The sequence below is a fragment of the Podarcis vaucheri genome (genome assembly GCF_965113315.1).
Source record: "Podarcis vaucheri genome assembly, chromosome: 8".
Classification (NCBI taxonomy): Eukaryota; Metazoa; Chordata; class Lepidosauria; order Squamata; family Lacertidae; genus Podarcis; species Podarcis vaucheri.
The window spans coordinates 93,299,160-93,320,387 of NC_138766.1; the positions used below are offsets into that span (position 1 = coordinate 93,299,160).

The 21,228-nt window shown below is 42.5% G+C and overlaps 1 protein-coding gene across 1 annotated transcript; it reads right to left on the reverse strand.

Moving 5' to 3' along the window:
* Positions 1-4,096: 4,096 nt before the first annotated feature.
* ENPP4 (ectonucleotide pyrophosphatase/phosphodiesterase 4) lies at positions 4,097-20,692 on the reverse strand. Its single transcript, XM_082235764.1, has 5 exons — positions 20,558-20,692; positions 11,546-11,621; positions 9,324-10,187; positions 7,713-7,883; positions 4,097-6,597 (listed from the first exon to the last, which is right to left on the reverse strand). Exons 3-5 carry the CDS (start codon positions 10,144-10,146, stop codon positions 6,233-6,235), a joined length of 1,359 nt encoding a protein of 452 aa, XP_082091890.1. The 5' UTR covers positions 10,147-10,187; positions 11,546-11,621; positions 20,558-20,692; the 3' UTR covers positions 4,097-6,232.
* Positions 20,693-21,228: the final 536 nt, after the last annotated feature.

Consider the following 21,228-nt stretch of genomic DNA (forward strand, 5'->3'; position numbering starts at 1 on the left):
AAAGATTTCTGCACCCAGTTTTCCCCCCCATTGTCACCCATCATTACAGGGCAACACCTTTTTGAGAAGAAACGATGTCATGTGCAGCAGCAGCAGCACCACCACCAGACACCATCTGTCCCAGCTTCAGCAAAACATGTCTCTCCTGAATTGGTCTCCATAGCCACAGCAGGCACTATAATGACCCAGTGCATGGGTATGCAAACTAAGGCCCAGGGACCAGATCCGGCCCTATCGCCTTTTAAATCCGGCCTGCAGATGGTCCGGGAATCAGCGTGTTTTTACATGAGTAGAATGTGTCCTTTTATTTAAAATGCATCTCTGGGTTATTTGTGGGGCATAAGAATTCATTTTTATTTTTATTTTCAAAATATAGTCCAGCCCCCCCACAAGGTCCGGCCCCCTGCTGAAAAAGTTTGCTGACCCTTGCCCCAGCGCTTTGACTTCACTCATGAAGGCGTACTCCTCCACTGTCTCCGGAGACAGATGAATGCCAACAAGCAACAACCACTTTCCAACCGTTCAGGAACAAGTTATACCGGTGCTATGGCATCCATAGATCGCCATCTGACAATGCTGATCAGCGATTGGCTTCTAGATGCATACCCTAGATACCATCTGTGTCCTGTTCCGAACTATAAGACTGAGCATGCATGCTTCCTTAAGGCATTTTAGAAAGGCAGCTGGGATTTTCCTCATATTGAGGTCTCCGGAGAAACCGAGTCTTGTCTTCCATAAACGTTAGCTTGGTTCGAACACTGTTTATTTCAATTATTGTTTTGCTGTATTCTTATTGAGGGACGCAGGTGGTGCTGTGGGTTAAACCACAGAGCCTAGGACATGATCAGAAGGTTGGCGGTTCGAATCCTTGCGACGGGGTGAGCTCCCGTTGCTCGGTCCCTGCTCCTGCCAACCTAGCAGTTCGAAAGCACGCCAAAGTGCAAGTAGATAAATAGGTACCGCTCCAGTGGGGAAGGTAAACAGTGTTTCCGTGCGCTGCTCTGGTTCGCCAGAAGCGCCTTAGTCCTGCTGGCCACATGACCTGGAAGCTGTATGCCGGCTCCCTTGGCCAGTAAAGCGAGATGAGCACCGGCAACCCCAGAGTCGGTCATGACTGGACTTAATGCTCAGGAGTCCCTTTACCTTTACTATTCTTACTTAAGTTTTGCTTGTAAACTATCCAGAAAAATATTGATATACAGCTATATAAAATAATAATATGCTATAATATTTAAGGTACCACAAGTCGTCTTTGTTTTTACTGCAAGGGGCTGGTGTGTCTGCCCCATGAGAAATGTTTTAGAGCAGATAGGATAAATGCCAATTCCTTATGTTGATAGTGCCATCTTGTGGCACTGCCTTTGAATAATGCTCTTGAGGACGCTCTGAGTTTGACATGAGTAAATGGCTTATCATTGACAAAAAGCATAAGCACAGATAGAAGTTTCTCTCTTGGATATGGAAGATACAAAAGTAAGGAAGAGATGAGGACCTGGGGCATTTCACATTTATGTTGCTGCTGTTATTTCTTAAAATTTCCATTTATACCAGACCTTTTTTTTGTACTCGGAAGTGCTTTACGTGCATCAAGGATGGGAAACCCAAAATTGGCTGCGGTGCCTTCTGTCCAGGCCTATAGCCTCTCCTCCTCCTGAGCCCCAACCCTTCTAGGCCACTAAAGTAAATTTAACAAAACAGAGTTAAATCATAGCAACCCAGTTGAACCTCATACGGCATCCAAAGGCCTCAAGACCCACATTTCCTAGCACTCTAGGCTACCATGCTTTCCCATTGGGGGAAGGAAATCAAATTACAACTGTCTCCATCTCCCTGCAAACTAGGAAAACAAACAAACAAAAAACCTTCCACCCAGAGGACTAAAAAAAGGAAAAGCCCGTTTTCTTTAGGGAAGCTATGTGCTTTAAATGTATGGGGTAGATGTAACCATGAGTTACCGTATTTTTCGCTCTATAAGACGCACCACACCACAAGACGCACCTAGTTTTTGGAGGAGGAAAACAAGAAAAAAAATATTCTGAATCTCAGAAGCCAGAACAGCAAGAGGGATCGCTGCGCAGTGAAAGCAGCAATCCCTCTTGCTGTTCTGGCTTCTGGGATAGCTGCGCAGCCTGCATTCGCTCCATAAGACGCACACACATTTCCCTTTACTTTTTAGGAGGGAAAAAGTGAGTCTTATAGAGCAAAAAATACGGTACTTGCACAAGGTTCTCCCCCCCCCCACTGGATAACAATGTACACAAGAACTGCCAGAGCACCTTGATGCTAAGGAATGAGAAGGAAAGTTTGCACTTCCGAGACTAAGGGTTCTGCTACACCTCTGAGGTCCTCCCCCAAATGTCAGTCCGTCACCCTTTTGAACTAGGGCCCCTTCTGCATCGACATTAAACTTACTGGTTTGTGTGTTAACAATGCTTTTGCTGGCATTTGTGTGCATGCCACATTTTTGACTGTAGGTCCCGCCATTTTCAAATCAATTTTGGAGAAATGAGGAGCAAATGCACAGCAACCTGTTGTTTGAACAAACAGCTGTGAAATACCCTTAACGTGGCACTGATAGTTGCCACTTTTTATATTTATTTAAATATGATCAACACTTGTAAAAAAAACCATTTTTAAACCAGCTCATTAATATCTATACAAAAATAAATGTTCTTATGTTTAAAAGTGAGCGTGTTATAAAACATTTTGAATTCTCTTCCAGTAATGACAACTTTTCTAAGCAGCTTCAGGGAAATCCACATTTAAAATGTTCGAGCAAGGATGTGAAGAGAAACCTCAGAGGTTCTTTCAAGGGACGGGCTTTTTAAGAGAGCCAGTGTGGTGTAGTGGTTAAGAGCGGTAGTCATGTAATCTGGGGAACTGGGTTCGCGTCTCCGCTCCTCCACATGCAGCTGCTGGGTGACCTTGGGCCAGTCACACTTCTTTGAAGTCTCTCAGCCCCACTCACCTCACAGAGTGTTTGTTGTGGGGGAGGAAGGGAAAGGAGAATGTTAGCCGCTTTCGAGACTCCTTAAAGGGAGTGGAAGGCGGGATATCAAATCCAAACTCTTCTTCTTCTTCTTCTAAATATGGGGAGGTATCATATGTTACTTTGTAAGGAAACACACAACTATTAGGTTAGAAAGTTTCCTCTTTTATGAAGTTAAGTAATTTAGATCTGACTGGGACAAATGAAGCAATTAGGTATAATAATAAAGGAAGCAAACTTCCTTGAACAAGTGGCATTCAAACTGCACTTATGCACATAAACCATAACTAATTACAAAATCCCCTCAGGAAACTTAATTACATGAAATGTCTTTTAGTTTTAACAGACTATTTCATGGCTTATTCTAATTTCAGTTGTGGGTTTGCACATTGATATGGAAAGTCTTGTTTTATCAAGTCCAGATGAAAATTTGCAAATTGTTTAAAACTGACTCATGGCAACCTTTTGGATTTTATTACCCACAGGGTAAAGCACAACTAATCCAGCTATGATGCAGAGGGCATTTGCATAAATTCTCTACCATTTCTATGCTGGAATTTTCCCACTAGTACAAAACTAAAATAACAGAATTTTCCCAAAGAGAACTTTTGGTTTCAAAGTATTTGGCAGGAGAGGAATACAACAAACTATTGACATGCTGAAAAGGGTGAACAGGGTTTTCATATTATGTGGACTGTTGTAATTTAAATACAGTGGTACCTCGGGTTAAGTACTTAATTCGTTCTGGAGGTCTGTACTTAACCTGAAACTGTTCTTAACCTGAAGCACCACTTTAGCTAATGGGGCCGCAGCACGATTTCTGTTCTCATCCTGAAGCAAAGTTCTTAACCTGAAGCAATATTTCTGGGTTAGCAGAGTCTGTAACTTGAAGCATATGTAACCTGAAGTGTACGTAACCTGAGGTACCACTGTAAGTAGTTTATGACTTGTGACATCAGCCAATGGGTAGGACAGGGTTAAATCCTGCATTGGCCACAGAAGAGGGCAAACAAGAACAAACCCAAAAGGTGGGCTGGTTAGAAATTGAGGTTACCTCTGCAGGTACACATTCTAGAATGAATATAGTCAGAGCCTTGTAGCCAAAAGTTAAACCAGAACAATTTTTTTAATTCATAAGGACAAAGCTTTTCCATAAAACCCCCAAGTAATGCAAACATAAATATCTAGTTAAGGCACCAACCCTTTAACATTCAAAATATAGCTCATATTTGGTATTGCTTTTCCACTTCATCAGCTTGGGTTTATCCTTCCTGCCTGGACATGTAACCCAGCTACACATCTCCAGGAAAGACAGAACTTTTCAGTAACAGTATTCCACAGCCCTGTGAAGTGGATCACCATTCATAATTGCTGTTTTATTTGGTAGACTGTTTTCTTACCTGGTGCATATTAAACAAGAGTATTGATTTGCAAGAATGTGTGTGCTTTTTCACTTTGATTGCTACCAGTTTTCAAGTAGCTATATTGCAAGGGTTAAAACTCCCAGGAACTACTGAAGCATTATCAGGCTTGTACAGCACAGCCACAGCCACATGTGTGTGTGTGGGGGGAATCATTTAGCATCATTTCCTATGAGTCATGGTATTATATTGCATCTCCCAACACTATTCTGATAAGCTTGCTTCTCACAAAGAGCTTCAAACAGAACACTAGCAGCAGTAGAGACAAGATCCTCCCCCATAATACTACGTAAAGATGGACTTCAAAGGCTGCACGCGCTGTGCACAATACTTCCCCCAAAGAATCCTGGTAACCCCCGTTTACCCCACAATTCCCAATGCCTCTAGCAGACCACTGTTCCTACGATTATAGACCACTCACAAACCCAAAGTTAATTTCTCTGCACACAAGCTTTGCTTGTGTCAGAAGCTCAAGCAGGGTTACCCAAGGGTGCCTGTGACTCGAAAAGAGGCAATGAAAAGCATAACCCAGGACCTGCATCTTCACCAACTTTTACACTCTTAATCTGAAAGCGTGTCACCTTCCACTATTGCTACTACATACCGGTAGGTTTGTTTCTGTTCCTTACAGCAGCTCAAAAAAGTAAATGGAAATATAACTGGTCACTTTGGAGTGTAACCAAAGGACTTCTAACCCTATTGCTGTAACTATGAGCAAAGGGTCTGTACAAATCTATAGCCATGCTTGAAATACTAATGATTAAACATAGGGCCACTTTGTACACCGAGTACTCATTTATCCCTGAGCCTCTAATCTTCAGACTGACATACATTCTACTGTATAGTACCTTGTCCAAATTACAAATAGTCTGCATGTAGGTTGGATGATTCTAGGAAGTTAAACAACAACCCTGAATATTCATAGTAACTTCTTAGCTCAAATCAAGGTATGCACATTATACTCTTCGGTTAAAAGCAGAAAGGAATCTCAACTACTTGAGTCTATATTTAGGTAACAAAAAATTGTTAATCTTGTCCAGAGAAAGAAATCAATCAGAGGTACACGCAACCACAAAGTAGAAGCAGAACTTGGGAGCTGCTTTGGTCTATTAGAAGGGAGGATTGCTAATTTAAAGTACAGTACTATACTATCAGTTTTGCAAGTTCATAAAATAAACTAAAAAATACCTATTTCCAAAATCCTGAAGTTACCATATGCACATAAACACATAAAATAAGTCACAGCATATTTAAATGTTGCTTCAACTAAATATTTGCAACTAAAAAGCCCTCTGTGCCTGCAATCCACAGAGCAGGAAGTAACGTTTAAAATGCTTTTATGCACATTTTCCCAATAAGGTATTTCTAGCTTACAGGGACCAATGTGATCTACATAGCACTAAGGGTTTCTGTTGCTAAGTTGCCTCTAACTTAAATAATTTACCCTTTCAGCATTGTGCTGAATACAAGAAAGTGCAATAATCATCTCCATCAGCTAGCAGAAACAGATCTTGCCCCCACCAGATTTCAGGAGTTGCCAGGGTATCTCCAGAGTTACATAAGAAATGCCCGAAAGCAGCATCATTGGCAAACATTTAAATCTCACAGTCCTCATCATACTACTCTAGCAGATACTTTATTAACTGAAAGTTTAACAGTGATGCAATGCCTTTTCCATTACAAAACCAGTTCAGAGTTTCTTTTTCAAAGAGGCAATGTTCTTCTGCAGTCTTCTGGGTTGGTATTTATTAAAGTGCATCATAAGATGTTATCCAGTGTAAGTTTCGTATCATATCCAGTTTTCAAAACAAATCAGTGTATATTATCCAATTAAGGGATCGTCGTCGTCTTCCTGAAGCTGAAGTCGGGAAAATGGATGCACAGAAGCCGTTCTGCTCTTCATGATTATTATAAGGCACGTCAGTGTCGTTAGCACAATGAAGACACCAATGACTATTCCAATGGCCTCAGGGACATTGATACACCACTGGTCAGCTAATAAGCACTTGGCGTGGCTCAAGGTGCCATTATTGGGCTGAGGCATCAAGCCCAGGATGTGACACATCATTGGATAAATATCAACCGTATAAATGCTATTTTGCCTGTAACCTTTGCGAAAAGCAGGCCCGTGAGCTGCCAAAAATGGATGCATACTTGGAAGGGAGTTATCATAGCCATGGTCTCCTACTGGAAAAAGGGAATGCAAGAGTTGTTAATGTGCGAAGCTTCAACCTGAACAGTTATATCCCCCCTAAAGATAATCCCGGAACCATAAAAGTGCAGGTTCTTCAAAGTTTTCCCACCCCCCCACCCCATTACAGATTGGTATGATACTATTGTAAAAGGTATTGCACTTTCCAAATCAACCATCCACTAAAATGGCTATCCTCCATGCAAGTTTCCAAATATTATGTAACAGTTAGCTATGCCTTTGAATTACATGTCACCTGCATAGCCTTTATTCTTCACCAAGATGTCTAAAAATATACCACAGGAATAAAATTACTTTGTTTTTGCAGGTGAAAGCAGGTAAACCCTGCTTGTTATTCCACACACTGGGAACACCAGGAGCAGGTTTTGTTCTGTGTATGCCTTTATCTCCCTGTAGCTGGGAAAGCCAACATGCTGGCTACCGGATGATGCTGGATTATAACTCCCATCATCCCAACCATTGGACAACAACAGGTGCCCAGCATGACTAAGACTATTTGGAGGTCACTATCCCAGCCTTCTAGGACGACTGGTAGCTGTTACTTTACACAGAGGGCAGTAAACCCCACCCCTCAGGGACAGTAACATACATTCTAACCCTGGTGGCTATGGCTGGGTTAGCTGAACATTTATGTACATAAAAGTTGAGCTGACTCACTGAGGCTCTGTACACTCTCTACCTTTAAAGCACATTCAAAGTGCACTCTTTCCCTCAAAGAATTCTTGGCATTGTAGTTTGTTAAGGGATGCAGGGACCTGCAACTCTAAAGGGTAAACAACAATGTCCAGAATTATCTGAGGGAATGTTTCAAGTGTGCTTTAAAGTTGTACTATGTATACAGTCTGTGTTTAGGAAGCCAGAAGGTGACTTTGGAACCACCAGTGTTAGTCTGAACTAAGGTGTGATAAGCGGCACTAATATTTGCTGCATGCCTTGGCAATGAAACTCAGCTTTCATGACTGCAGGTGTTTCTAGGCAGCTCCAATGTTTAGGTGGGGATGCTTTTGCACTCTGCATGACCTTCCACATGAAAGGGAGTAACTTGCTCCAAATCAGGCCAAGAGAAAACATCCAAAAGGAATACACTTACACCGTGAAAGAGACTCATTCTGTACAATTGTCCAGCCTTCATCAGCAACCAAAATTATGGGCTGAATGCGCTCATTGTGATGGTAGTGGTAATGGTCTGGAATCTCTTCTTTAAGATAAATCTTCATGTAAGCGCTGCAGTTTTTCAGCATGTTATATACATATGTTTCATCTGAAAAGTATAAAGCAAGGAAGCATACTCTATTATCTTTTGTAAAGCCTGAACATTTACCATTTGAACTGCATTCCCCACCCTCATCCAAGCTGCAAGTTCAATGCGGATCACATGTTTAATCCTATTGCAGTATTTATCTGGCCCAGTACTTTGCTCTGGGCCTTTATGTATATTTAAGTATTATATTTACAGCCCACCTTTCCTCCAAAAAGCTTGAGATGGCATATGCTCCCCATTTTATCCTCACAACAAGCCTGTGAGGTCGATTAGGCTACAACAGCTGACCCAAGGGCACCCAGTGAGCTCCATAACCGAGTGGGAATTTGAACCCTGGTCTCCCAGGTTCTATAGAACGCGGGTGGCGCTGTGGGTAAAAGCTCAGCGCCTAGGACTTGCCGATCGCATGGTCGGCGGTTCGAATCCCCGCAGCGGGGTGAGCTCACGTCGTTCGGTCCCAGCTCCTGCCCACCTAGCAGTTCGAAAGCACCCTTAAGTGCAAGTAGATAAATAGGTACCGCTTTATAGCGGGAAGGTAAACGGCGTTTCCGTGTGCTGCGCTGGTGCCGGTTCGCCGGAGCAGCGTCGTCACGCTGGCCACATGACCCAGAAGTGTCTGCGGACAGCGCTGGCCCCCGGCCTCTTAAGTGAGATGGGCGCACAACCCTAGAGTCTGTCAAGACTGGCCCGTACGGGCAGGGGTACCTTTACCTTTACCTCCCAGGTTCTATAACTTATTGAAGGTAAAGTGAAACCCACATTTTAGCCTTTAATGTTAGTAAGTTATATTGTCAACCACTGCCCTACGCAGGCATGCTACTCAAGTGTAAATGCTTTGCACGGGCAGAGATGAGCATACTAAGCTCTACTCCACACCACCGCTATGTCTCTCATCTCCACAAGTTGGAAGGTGAAGTCTAAACTGGGAAGCCTTGGAATCTCCCCCATAGCATAGGGGCTTAAAATGTGCAGGGAGTTTCCATAGGAGGTTCCCCACCTATGTAAGGTGATGGACACTGTGATGCAAGGGGTGGGGTGCCGCACCAGCACCACACCCAAAGGAGGGCTTATGCAACAACTATATTAGAAAACAGGTCATTTCAAAAGTTCCCAATGTTACCATAAACACATTTGCTATATTAGAAGTGCAACAACAGATGGCACTATAAAGTTTTCTTACTCTCTTCCTTGAAGAGCTATGATATAGATGCTTAGCGCCCTCTGACAGCCCACTCCCATCAATCCCCCAGGAAAACAGAAGCCGCCAAACAGCACAGCTTCACTCACCAAAATCAAAATCTTGCTGGACGTGTTTTTCAAGTTCAGAGATTTGATCTCTGATCTCTCGTATCTTGACCGCTTTGGTCTTAAGTCTCATGTTAAAGCATCAAAATTATGCTTTTTAAAAACAAAATCAACATATATTAAGAACATACTTACTTTTTGGCAGTATTGCAGCAACTGGGCTCTTGTCTACTAGAGTGTAGCTATTACGGTCAATGCAGTCATCCAGTTTGATCAGCCTGTCCGGGGAACACTGTGCCATGCCATGATCACTTGTAATTATAACATTAATTTCCTCCCACAATTTGGAAGCCTTTAGCTTCTCAACAAGCAAGCCAATCAAATTATCCACTTCTTTTAATACTCCAGTCATGTTTTTCGTATCTTCTGGCCCATACTTGTGCCCGCTTGCATCTGGTTCTTCCCAATAAAGAGTAGCAAAACTGACTAGGGGGTTAGAACTGTTCAGCCAAGCAATGATGTTTTTCACCCGTTCACTGAAACCTATTGCAGAATCATATTTCATAAAAAAATGAGGGGTAGTATTGTGAATTTTTACATCTGTGCCAGGCCACATTGCAGAAGCACTCGTTCTGTTTTCCTGCAACTGGTTGGTCACCCAAATAGGAACTGCCTCGTTCCACCAAAATGGGTCTTTGTCATTGAATTGTGAAAATGTTTTATTAGTAGCAGCATCAAACATTTCATTTGCCACAATACCATGGCTTTCCTCATACAGCCCTGTGACTATACTGTAATGATTTGGGAAGGTTTTTGTGATGAAAGCATTGGTAATGTCTTCCACTAAAACACCATCCTTAATAAAATCCTGGAGATGTGGAAATTCATATTTCTTCAGATAATCAGCCCTGAAGCCATCAAAAGAAACCAGTAGTAATCTGGGCATTGGTGCATAAGCAGAATGACTACCAGAGCAACAAATGATTCCATAAAAGAAGAATCCCAGTATTAAATGCATTGTGGAAAAGGTTTCAAAACACAAGGATGTGGAAGATATACCTAGAAGAAAGTAATTAGAAAGTGTCACTAAGAACATCAGTTCAAAATAGATGTCATTTAAAGTAATCTAAATTAGTCCATCTCAATTAAAGTTACTACAAAACCCAGTTTATATTCTATTTAAGCCAACTATTGTCTAAAATCCCCATCATAAATTTTATCCCCTAGGGATAAAATAGCACCCTGTTGTACCTTCGCACCATAACTGGTAGGGGCACAAAAAGCACTCTCCCAATGCTACTGTGTGATCTCAGGCACACAGAGATGACTGGACCTCTGTAACACAGTGCATTCAAGTCCCATCCCATGGAGCTTGTCCATAGCAACAATTTCTTACTATGCTAGAAAATTAAAAATACTTTTTGATTTGTATTACTTAGAAATGACAATTTAGAAAAAGCTCGGCACCTAGTATGATACTTCATTTTATGCATTTAATGCTCCACCTCCAATCTTATTCCTGTAGTTCTCTATTTGCCTGTACAACTTACTAAACAGCTAGACCAGGTTCTACTTCCTGGTTTTAAATCTGATGCCACAACAATACTCTTAGTTCTTCATTCCCAGCACTACAAATAAATATCTATAGCTGGTCTCAGGCTGTGGAACTCTTCCAACAGAAATTTGGTAGACACCCATTGATGGGGGGGGGGTCTAATTTCTCATGAAGACTTATTCAACAAGTCAAATTTAATCATTTTAGGGCTTGTTTTATACTGTTTTAATGATATTTTATTGCATATACAGTGGTACCTTGGGTTAAGAACTTAATTCGTTCCGGAGGTCTGTTCTTATCCTGAAACTGTTCTTAACCTGAAGCACCACTTTAGCTAATGGGACCTCCTGCTGCTGCTGCACCGCTGCTGCACGATTTCTGTTCTCATCCTGAAGCAAAGTTCTTAACCCGAGGTAATATTTCTGGGTTAGTGGAGTCTGTAACCTGAAGCGTATGTAACCTGAAGTGTATGTAACCCGAGGTACCACTGTATTGCTGTATGCCACCTTGTTATATACGATAATTTGTGCTATATGAATACTTGCATAGGTTAACATAACTTAAGTTAAATACAGTAATTTGTATTCATTTAGGAACACAGAAAGCTACCTTATACCAAATCAGATCAATGGTCCATCTAAGCTCAATATCATCCACATTGGCAATGATTCTTCAGGGTTTTAGACCCTGAAGATGCCATCAACTGCCCTTTTGCATACAAAGCAGATTGAACCATAGCCCTCCCTGTATTTATTATTATTATTTATTAGATTATATAGTGCCATTCCTCACAAGATCTTACGGTGGTTCACAAGATAAATGTAACTTGAACACAGTTAAATAATTTCTCAGTGAAGCTTACCTCATTTAAGATTCCTAGCCCAAGTCACTATGTTCAATATTTTCTCCAACACTCAGAGCAACTCATTTGGAAAAACCTTTGTGCAAATAAAAATCAAAAAGAAAAAAAATCTACATTAGAGATAGACTTTTAAATTATTTTTTTAAAGGTACCTTTTAGAATTTAGTTGTTTGCACAGGTAAAATTTCAGCAAATAAGACAGCTAAAGAAAGCCAATTACAGGACTCTCAGGTTACTACTTAGCAAACATTTCTGGTCCATAGAAGAGTTATTATTTAGCTTTGCTCTCCATTACAAATCAATAGCCTACTACAAAGTATTTTATTATTTTACCCACCCTTCACCCTAAGGTCCCAGGGCAGGTTACCACAATTTACAATACAACTACCAAAACCATAACAGCTAATGAAGTAACAGCAACATCTAATACAAAATAACACAACTCATACAATTGCTTATATTAAGATGCCCAATCTTTCCGCACTGGAACTCTTCGCCACTTTATTTAAAAAGAGATTTCTTTAAGGCCCATGCAGTTTCCCTCTGTGCCTGTTTAACGGAGCCTAAACCCTGTGCCAAGGGGACACCTGTGTTCTCAAGGTCATCGCAGAAATGACTGAAAGCACAAACCCTGTTCTTAAAGAGCACTTACTACCCCCCTTCCACACACCCCGGGCAGCATCTTGAGTCCAGAGCCAACTGCCCCACAACCACAGGGCTGTCACCCCTCTCCTTTATTTATTCCATAGAAGTTAAAGAGCGCTTGGCTGTTGAAACGAAAGCAAAAAGAAACAAAACCAAAACCCTCAAAGCAATTAACCTTTGGCTTGCAAGTTGCTTTGGGTAAGATAAAGCAACTTGCAAAAAAATAATATTATTAATAATAATAATCAGGGCCGGATTTAGGGTGGATGAGGCCCTAAGCTCCTGAAGGTAATGGAGCCCTTTATATGTCCAGCTGTCCTTTGTCAACAACAAATTGTCACTTTTTTCTGTTGAATGTAAGCTATATGGTCATTTATGGACCTAACAGGTATCTAAAGCCATTGGCACGTAACAAAATACGTATTTTATCAAAGTAACTGTTGAACTGAAATACAATTAAGAAGTAGTATAACGTATTAATAGTGAAATCATTATTAAGCTCTAACTTAAAATGATCGGAGGCACATTACTTACATCATACATCTCTTTCTTTTTCCTTTCTCATCCTGTGAAGAGGATGCATCCTAATGTTTTAATGTTGTATCTTAATCTTTTAAATTGTATTTTAATCAACTTTTTATTATTGGTTGTTAGCCGCCCCTGAGCCCAGTCTTGGCTGGGGAGGGCGGGGTATAAATAAAAATTTAATATTTTTATTATTTATTCTAGGAGCCTACACAACACCAAACACTTATATAAGGGTCTGGTGACTTCTGTTTCAGAGTATCTGAAGAAGTGTTCATGCACACGAAAGCTTATACCAAGAACAAACTTAGTTAGTCTCTAAGGTGCTATTGGACATTTATATAAATACTTTATTGTCACTCGTACAACTTGTATACAGTGAGATTACACAAGCACCCCCCACTCAGCTCTCTTTAGTTATATATAAATACAGTGTGTGTGTGTGTGTGTGTATATATATATATATATGTAGGTTTTGGTGTCTTCGGGTGTCTTCCCGTGTAAGAGTCGGGGTGTCTGGGCGACGTTTCGACGAGGTCTCACTCGTCATCTTCAGGCTGGTGCTTTCGGCTTCTTGTTACTGGAACAGAGCAGAATCTGGTGTTTGAGTTCCTATAAATACTGTTGAGGGGTGTGGTGTATAGCCTCCAACGTTCTGGGCAGAGAGGAAGTTCCTAGATTAGTGTGCCTTTTCTTCTTTTGTTCCTTAATTACTTGAGGGATATCTTGAGTGATTTCATGAGTGATATTCTGAATACCACTGGGTGGGTCATTAAGTGTAGATTAGTGGTAAAGCTTTCGTGTCTTGACCTCTTGAGCTTGTGAAGAGTTTTTCTGAGAAGATGGCTGTGCTGCATTTAGTTGTGCTCTGGCTTGGCTTCGTGTATAGGGGCGAGCTGTAATTTTGTGCCTTGTGCCAGCCAGATCTGTGTAGGGATTGCAGGGGGGTGCAGCATCCGGAGGTGCCACTATAGTTTGGCTACTGGATGGAGTCTGTAGTATGTCTGTGGAGAGGGTCTGGGTTTGGGTCTGGTGTGGTTGATTGGTGACGGCGTTCTGTGTGCCTCTGGTTCTGGTGTCGGTTTTTGTGGGGAGGGCTAATTTCCAGATGTCAGGCAGGCGGGACGTGTCGTCACGCTTGTTCATGTTGTGAGGGTGTTTCTCTATCTCGATGGCTTCCATGATTATTCTCTTGTGGTGATGTTCCATGTTAAAGAGCAATTTGGAATCTGCAAAATTAATTTCGTGTCCTGTTTCTTTCATGTGTTGGAAAAGAGAGGAAGTTTTTTCTTCTTTTTTGACGGCATTCTTGTGTTCTGCGATACGTGCATTTATTCGTCTGTTTGTTTGTCCAATGTACGTGGCTGGGCAGACTTTGCAGGGTATTTCATAGACCCCTTGGTTTTCGAGCTGGATTTTGTCTTTTGGGTTTCTGAGGATATTGGCTATTTTTTGGTTGGTGCAGAAGGCTGTTTTGATATTGTGTTTATGGAGGATTTTGCTAATTTTGTCTGTAGTGCCCTTGATATAAGGAAGGAGGGCCATGCCATTGTTTTCTTCTGTGTCTTGGTTTTTGGGGGGTGTTTCTTTTTGGATTAGCTTCGTAACCTTGTTTTTCTGGTATCCATTGGCGATTAACACATTTGAGAGATTCTGTAACTCAGTTGTCAAGTGGTCTTTGTCAGCCAGGCGTTTGGTTCTGGAGATGAGAGTCTTGGCTACGGAGTTTATTTGTGCAGGGTGGTGGTGTGATTGTGCATGTAAGTAGCGGTTGGTGTGTGTTTTTTTCCGGTAGATAGTGTGTCCTAGGGAGCCATCAGGTTTTTTGTAGATTAGGACGTCAAGAAAGGGGAGTTGGTTGTTGTCTTCTATTTCCATAGTGAATTGTATTTTGGGGTGTAGGCTGTTGAGATGTGTGAGGAAGCTATCTAGTTTTTCTTTCCCGTGTGGCCAAATTACAAAGGTGTCGTCAACATATCTGAGCCAAAGTTTGGGTTTGTGTTCTGACTTGTCTAAAGCATTGGTTTCAAAGTGTTCCATGTACAAATTTGCGATGACCGGTGAGAGGGGTGATCCCATAGGTGCTCCTTCTATCTGTTTGTATCTTTGTCCATTGTGGATGAAGTACGTGTTGGTTAGGCAGTGGTTGGTCAGGTCCAGAATGTATTTGGGGGGATTGTATTTGTTTTGAATGGCTGTCAAGGCTTCATTAATGGGCACTTGAGTGAAGAGAGATACAACATCGAAGCTCACAAGTAGGTCATCGGGATGTAGGTATTGCTTCTTTATTGTTTCTATGAACTGGAAGGAGTTAGTAACGTGTGAAGCGATGGATTCTGCATAGGGCTGAAGTTGCTTAGCGAGAAATTTAGCGAGATTTTGTAGAGGTGAGCCTATGGAGCTGACTATTGGTCTGAGTGGTGTTCCTTCTTTGTGTATCTTGGGGAGACCGTAGAGTTTGGGGCATCTGGATGATTTTTCTCTGGGGATGATTCTTAGCTGGATTTCTTCACTGATAGGAGAGGCTTTTATTTTGGATTTGGTGGTTTTTTCCAGATAGGTGGTGGGATCTGTTTTTATAGGTTGGTAGGTAGGGTCTTGGAGTAGATTTGATAGTTTTGCTTGGTAGTCCGATGTGTTCATCACAACAGTGGCGTTGCCTTTGTCTGCTGGGAGAATGATTATGTTGTTGTCTTTTCTCAGGTTGGTGAGTGCTTTCTGTTCTTCTTTGTGTAAATTGCTTCTGGGTGGTTTGCTGGAGCAGAGGATGTTGGTGACTTCAAGTCTGATTTTATTGGCTTCATCTGGGTCGATTTTGGTCAGGCTAGCTTCGACTCCGCATATGATGTTTTCCGTGGGGATGCGTCTCGGGGCGACTGCAAAGTTGAAACCTTTGGAGAGAACTTTGGTTTCAGTTGGGGTGAGGATCCTGTCTGATATGTTATGTACTGTTTGTTTCATGGGTTGTTGTGGAGGGTGGCTGGGCTTCTGGCGTTTCTCTAGTTTGTAGAGTTTGTTGGTGTGTCTGTCTGTCTTATGTGAGGTCTCAGTTTCAGCTCTCCAGACGGCTAGTTGTTTGCATTTGTCCCAGAGTGCAGGGTGGATTTTGTTACATAGTTTGAGGTGAAGAGTGAGCAGATCTTTGTTGGTTTGGTTTAGTAGGTATCTTTTCTTATGTATTTCGTTTCTGATTAGGGATAGTTCAGTTCGTTTCAGGATCCTTTCGGTAGCTGGGGTTTTAGAGTGGAATTTAAGTTGGAAGCATGTGGGAGTTAAGTTGTTGTCTCGGCAATTGCGTAGGAACAGGAGATCACATAAGATGGTGGCTCTTCGGATTTCTAGTTTCTCGTAGGTTCTTGTCAGCTGGAAGGTTTCCTCCCCGTAGAGGTGAGATATTTGCTTTCGTAGATTTTCACGGGTACAGGAATGTAGGTTTTGGTGTCTTCGGGTGTCTTCCCGTGTAAGAGTCGGGGTGTCTGGGCGACGTTTCGACGAGGTCTCACTCGTCATCTTCAGGCTGGTGCTTTCGGCTTCTTGTTACTGGAACAGAGCAGAATCTGGTGTTTGAGTTCCTATAAATACTGTTGAGGGGTGTGGTGTATAGCCTCCAACGTTCTGGGCAGAGAGGAAGTTCCTAGATTAGTGTGCCTTTTCTTCTTTTGTTCCTTAATTACTTGAGGGATATCTTGAGTGATTTCATGAGTGATATTCTGAATACCACTGGGTGGGTCATTAAGTGTAGATTAGTGGTAAAGCTTTCGTGTCTTGACCTCTTGAGCTTGTGAAGAGTTTTTCTGAGAAGATGGCTGTGCTGCATTTAGTTGTGCTCTGGCTTGGCTTCGTGTATAGGGGCGAGCTGTAATTTTGTGCCTTGTGCCAGCCAGATCTGTGTAGGGATTGCAGGGGGGTGCAGCATCCGGAGGTGCCACTATAGTTTGGCTACTGGATGGAGTCTGTAGTATGTCTGTGGAGAGGGTCTGGGTTTGGGTCTGGTGTGGTTGATTGGTGACGGCGTTCTGTGTGCCTCTGGTTCTGGTGTCGGTTTTTGTGGGGATGGCTAATTTCCAGATGTCAGGCAGGCGGGACGTGTCGTCACGCTTGTTCATGTTGTGAGGGTGTTTCTCTATCTCGATGGCTTCCATGATTATTCTCTTGTGGTGATGTTCCATGTTAAAGAGCAATTTGGAATCTGCAAAATTAATTTCGTGTCCTGTTTCTTTCATGTGTTGGAAAAGAGAGGAAGTTTTTTCTTCTTTTTTGACGGCATTCTTGTGTTCTGCGATACGTGCATTTATTCGTCTGTTTGTTTGTCCAATGTACGTGGCTGGGCAGACTTTGCAGGGTATTTCATAGACCCCTTGGTTTTCGAGCTGGATTTTGTCTTTTGGGTTTCTGAGGATATTGGCTATTTTTTGGTTGGTGCAGAAGGCTGTTTTGATATTGTGTTTATGGAGGATTTTGCTAATTTTGTCTGTAGTGCCCTTGATATAAGGAAGGAGGGCCATGCCATTGTTTTCTTCTGTGTCTTGGTTTTTGGGGGGTGTTTCTTTTTGGATTAGCTTCGTAACCTTGTTTTTCTGGTATCCATTGGCGATTAACACATTTGAGAGATTCTGTAACTCAGTTGTCAAGTGGTCTTTGTCAGCCAGGCGTTTGATTCTGGAGATGAGAGTCTTGGCTACGGAGTTTATTTGTGCAGGGTGGTGGTGTGATTGTGCATGTAAGTAGCGGTTGGTGTGTGTTTTTTTCCGGTAGATAGTGTGTCCTAGGGAGCCATCAGGTTTTTTGTAGATTAGGACGTCAAGAAAGGGGAGTTGGTTGTTGTCTTCTATTTCCATAGTGAATTGTATTTTGGGGTGTAGGCTGTTGAGATGTGTGAGGAAGCTATCTAGTTTTTCTTTCCCGTGTGGCCAAATTACAAAGGTGTCGTCAACATATCTGAGCCAAAGTTTGGGTTTGTGTTCTGACTTGTCTAAAGCATTGGTTTCAAAGTGTTCCATGTACAAATAATTTACACAAAGAAGAACAGAAAGCACTCACCAACCTGAGAAAAGACAACAACATAATCATTCTCCCAGCAGACAAAGGCAACGCCACTGTTGTGATGAACACATCGGACTACCAAGCAAAACTATCAAATCTACTCCAAGACCCTACCTACCAACCTATAAAAACAGATCCCACCACCTATCTGGAAAAAACCACCAAATCCAAAATAAAAGCCTCTCCTATCAGTGAAGAAATCCAGCTAAGAATCATCCCCAGAGAAAAATCATCCAGATGCCCCAAACTCTACGGTCTCCCCAAGATACACAAAGAAGGAACACCACTCAGACCAATAGTCAGCTCCATAGGCTCACCTCTACAAAATCTCGCTAAATTTCTCGCTAAGCAACTTCAGCCCTATGCAGAATCCATCGCTTCACACGTTACTAACTCCTTCCAGTTCATAGAAACAATAAAGAAGCAATACCTACATCCCGATGACCTACTTGTGAGCTTCGATGTTGTATCTCTCTTCACTCAAGTGCCCATTAATGAAGCCTTGACAGCCATTCAAAACAAATACAATCCCCCCAAATACATTCTGGACCTGACCAACCACTGCCTAACCAACACGTACTTCATCCACAATGGACAAAGATACAAACAGATAGAAGGAGCACCTATGGGATCACCCCTCTCACCGGTCATCGCAAATTTGTACATGGAACACTTTGAAACCAATGCTTTAGACAAGTCAGAACACAAACCCAAACTTTGGCTCAGATATGTTGACGACACCTTTGTAATTTGGCCACACGGGAAAGAAAAACTAGATAGCTTCCTCACACATCTCAACAGCCTACACCCCAAAATACAATTCACTATGGAAATAGAAGACAACAACCAACTCCCCTTTCTTGACGTCCTAATCTACAAAAAACCTGATGGCTCCCTAGGACACACTATCTACCGGAAAAAAACACACACCAACCGCTACTTACATGCACAATCACACCACCACCCTGCACAAATAAACTCCGTAGCCAAGACTCTCATCTCCAGAACCAAACGCCTGGCTGACAAAGACCACTTGACAACTGAGTTACAGAATCTCTCAAATGTGTTAATCGCCAATGGATACCAGAAAAACAAGGTTACGAAGCTAATCCAAAAAGAAACACCCCCCAAAAACCAAGACACAGAAGAAAACAATGGCATGGCCCTCCTTCCTTATATCAAGGGCACTACAGACAAAATTAGCAAAATCCTCCATAAACACAATATCAAAACAGCCTTCTGCACCAACCAAAAAATAGCCAATATCCTCAGAAACCCAAAAGACAAAATCCAGCTCGAAAACCAAGGGGTCTATGAAATACCCTGCAAAGTCTGCCCAGCCACGTACATTGGACAAACAAACAGACGAATAAATGCACGTATCGCAGAACACAAGAATGCCGTCAAAAAAGAAGAAAAAACTTCCTCTCTTTTCCAACACATGAAAGAAACAGGACACGAAATTAATTTTGCAGATTCCAAATTGCTCTTTAACATGGAACATCACCACAAGAGAATAATCATGGAAGCCATCGAGATAGAGAAACACCCTCACAACATGAACAAGCGTGACGACACGTCCCGCCTGCCTGACATCTGGAAATTAGCCCTCCCCACAAAAACCGACACCAGAACCAGAGGCACACAGAACGCCGTCACCAATCAACCACACCAGACCCAAACCCAGACCCTCTCCACAGACATACTACAGACTCCATCCAGTAGCCAAACTATAGTGGCACCTCCGGATGCTGCACCCCCCTGCAATCCCTACACAGATCTGGCTGGCACAAGGCACAAAATTACAGCTCGCCCCTATACACGAAGCCAAGCCAGAGCACAACTAAATGCAGCACAGCCATCTTCTCAGAAAAACTCTTCACAAGCTCAAGAGGTCAAGACACGAAAGCTTTACCACTAATCTACACTTAATGACCCACCCAGTGGTATTCAGAATATCACTCATGAAATCACTCAAGATATCCCTCAAGTAATTAAGGAACAAAAGAAGAAAAGGCACACTAATCTAGGAACTTCCTCTCTGCCCAGAACGTTGGAGGCTATACACCACACCCCTCAACAGTATTTATAGGAACTCAAACACCAGATTCTGCTCTGTTCCAGTAACAAGAAGCCGAAAGCACCAGCCTGAAGATGACGAGTGAGACCTCGTCGAAACGTCGCCCAGACACCCCGACTCTTACACGGGAAGACACCCGAAGACACCAAAACCTACATTCCTGTACCCGTGAAAATCTACGAAAGCATATATATATATATATATATATATATATATATATATATAGACTGCGTCAGACCAACACCTACCTACCTGAATCCACCTGCGTCAGACCATCTACCTACCTGAATCCAACACCAAACACTGTTGCTGTATGTAGGTTTCATTTTATTTGGGGTTTTTTAATCTTATATTTTGGAAATGTACATCCAGTTCCCCCCCTTTTAATTTTTTTTGGGGCCACCCAAGAGAGTGGGGCCCTAAGCTAGAGCTTGTTTCGCTTACACGTAAATCCAGCACTGATAATAAATAAATAAATAGTAGTAGTAGTAGTAGTAGTAATAATAATAATAATAATATCTTCCCTCCCCTGTATTTCGTAGTTGCAGCCACTTCTGGAGAAGAGCACCACCCGCCCGGCAGCCGTTTAAAACGAGAGGGGGGCCGTCGGACCTTGGCGTCGCCTCAGCCGCCCCCTCAAACCCACCAAGACCCCCTTCGCTCAACCCCTCCTGCCGACCCCGCCGTCGGAAATAAGCGCGCTCTCCCCGCCGCTTTACCTCAACTTTCCTTCCTCCTCCATCTTCCTCCTCAGGCGTCGCCGGCGGCGGAGGAGTCGGCTGCGCCTGCGCACTGGCCGCCGCCCGCCGTCACCTGGACCAACGGCCATTAACGGCCCGGAACCTTCGGAGAAGGCGCGGGGGGGGCGCCCTCTGATTGGTCAAGCGCGCCCTCAGACCCCGATCCCGATTGGTCCCAGCGGGTCGGTATATATACCATCGGCATCAGCATCATGTCAGCCTCCTTGACAGGTGCGTCAGGCCGGCAGCGGGGCAGTTCGCTGAGGGGCTTCCTTAGCGCTCGCTTGCTGGTCTACAGTTTTGGCTCCTTTTTGGGGGTTTATTTCATTTATTTACCTCATAAAATTCAAGAAACCGCTTGATTATTGTTATTTTTAAAGATAAAAATTAATTTTATAAAAAAAAGTTTTAAAAAAATAAAGATAAAAATTAACCAAGTGGTGGTGGTGTTTTTTTTACCTGAGCTCTCGCTTGCCGGTCTCAAAACGGTTTATTTCATTTATTTACCTCATAGAATTCAAGAGACCAATTGATTATTTTATTTTTAAAGATAAAAATTAACCAAAGTGGTGGTGGTGGTGTTTTTTTAAAAAATACACACCTCAAACCTACCTGAGCTCTCGCTTGCCGGTCTCAAATTTTGGCTCCAT

What these genes read in the sequence shown, in the direction of transcription:
- ENPP4 (XM_082235764.1), bottom strand. Translation starts at nt 10,146, where the DNA reads ATGCATTTAATACTGGGATTCTTCTTTTATGGAATCATTTGTTGCTCT. An exon ending in TGCTGCAATACTGCCAAAAA is followed by an intron (nt 7,884 to 9,323) that starts GTAAGTATGTTC and finishes TATACTTTTCAG; the next exon opens with ATGAAACATATGTATATAAC. An exon ending in GAATGAGTCTCTTTCACGGT is followed by an intron (nt 6,598 to 7,712) that starts GTAAGTGTATTC and finishes CCCTTTTTCCAG; the next exon opens with TAGGAGACCATGGCTATGAT.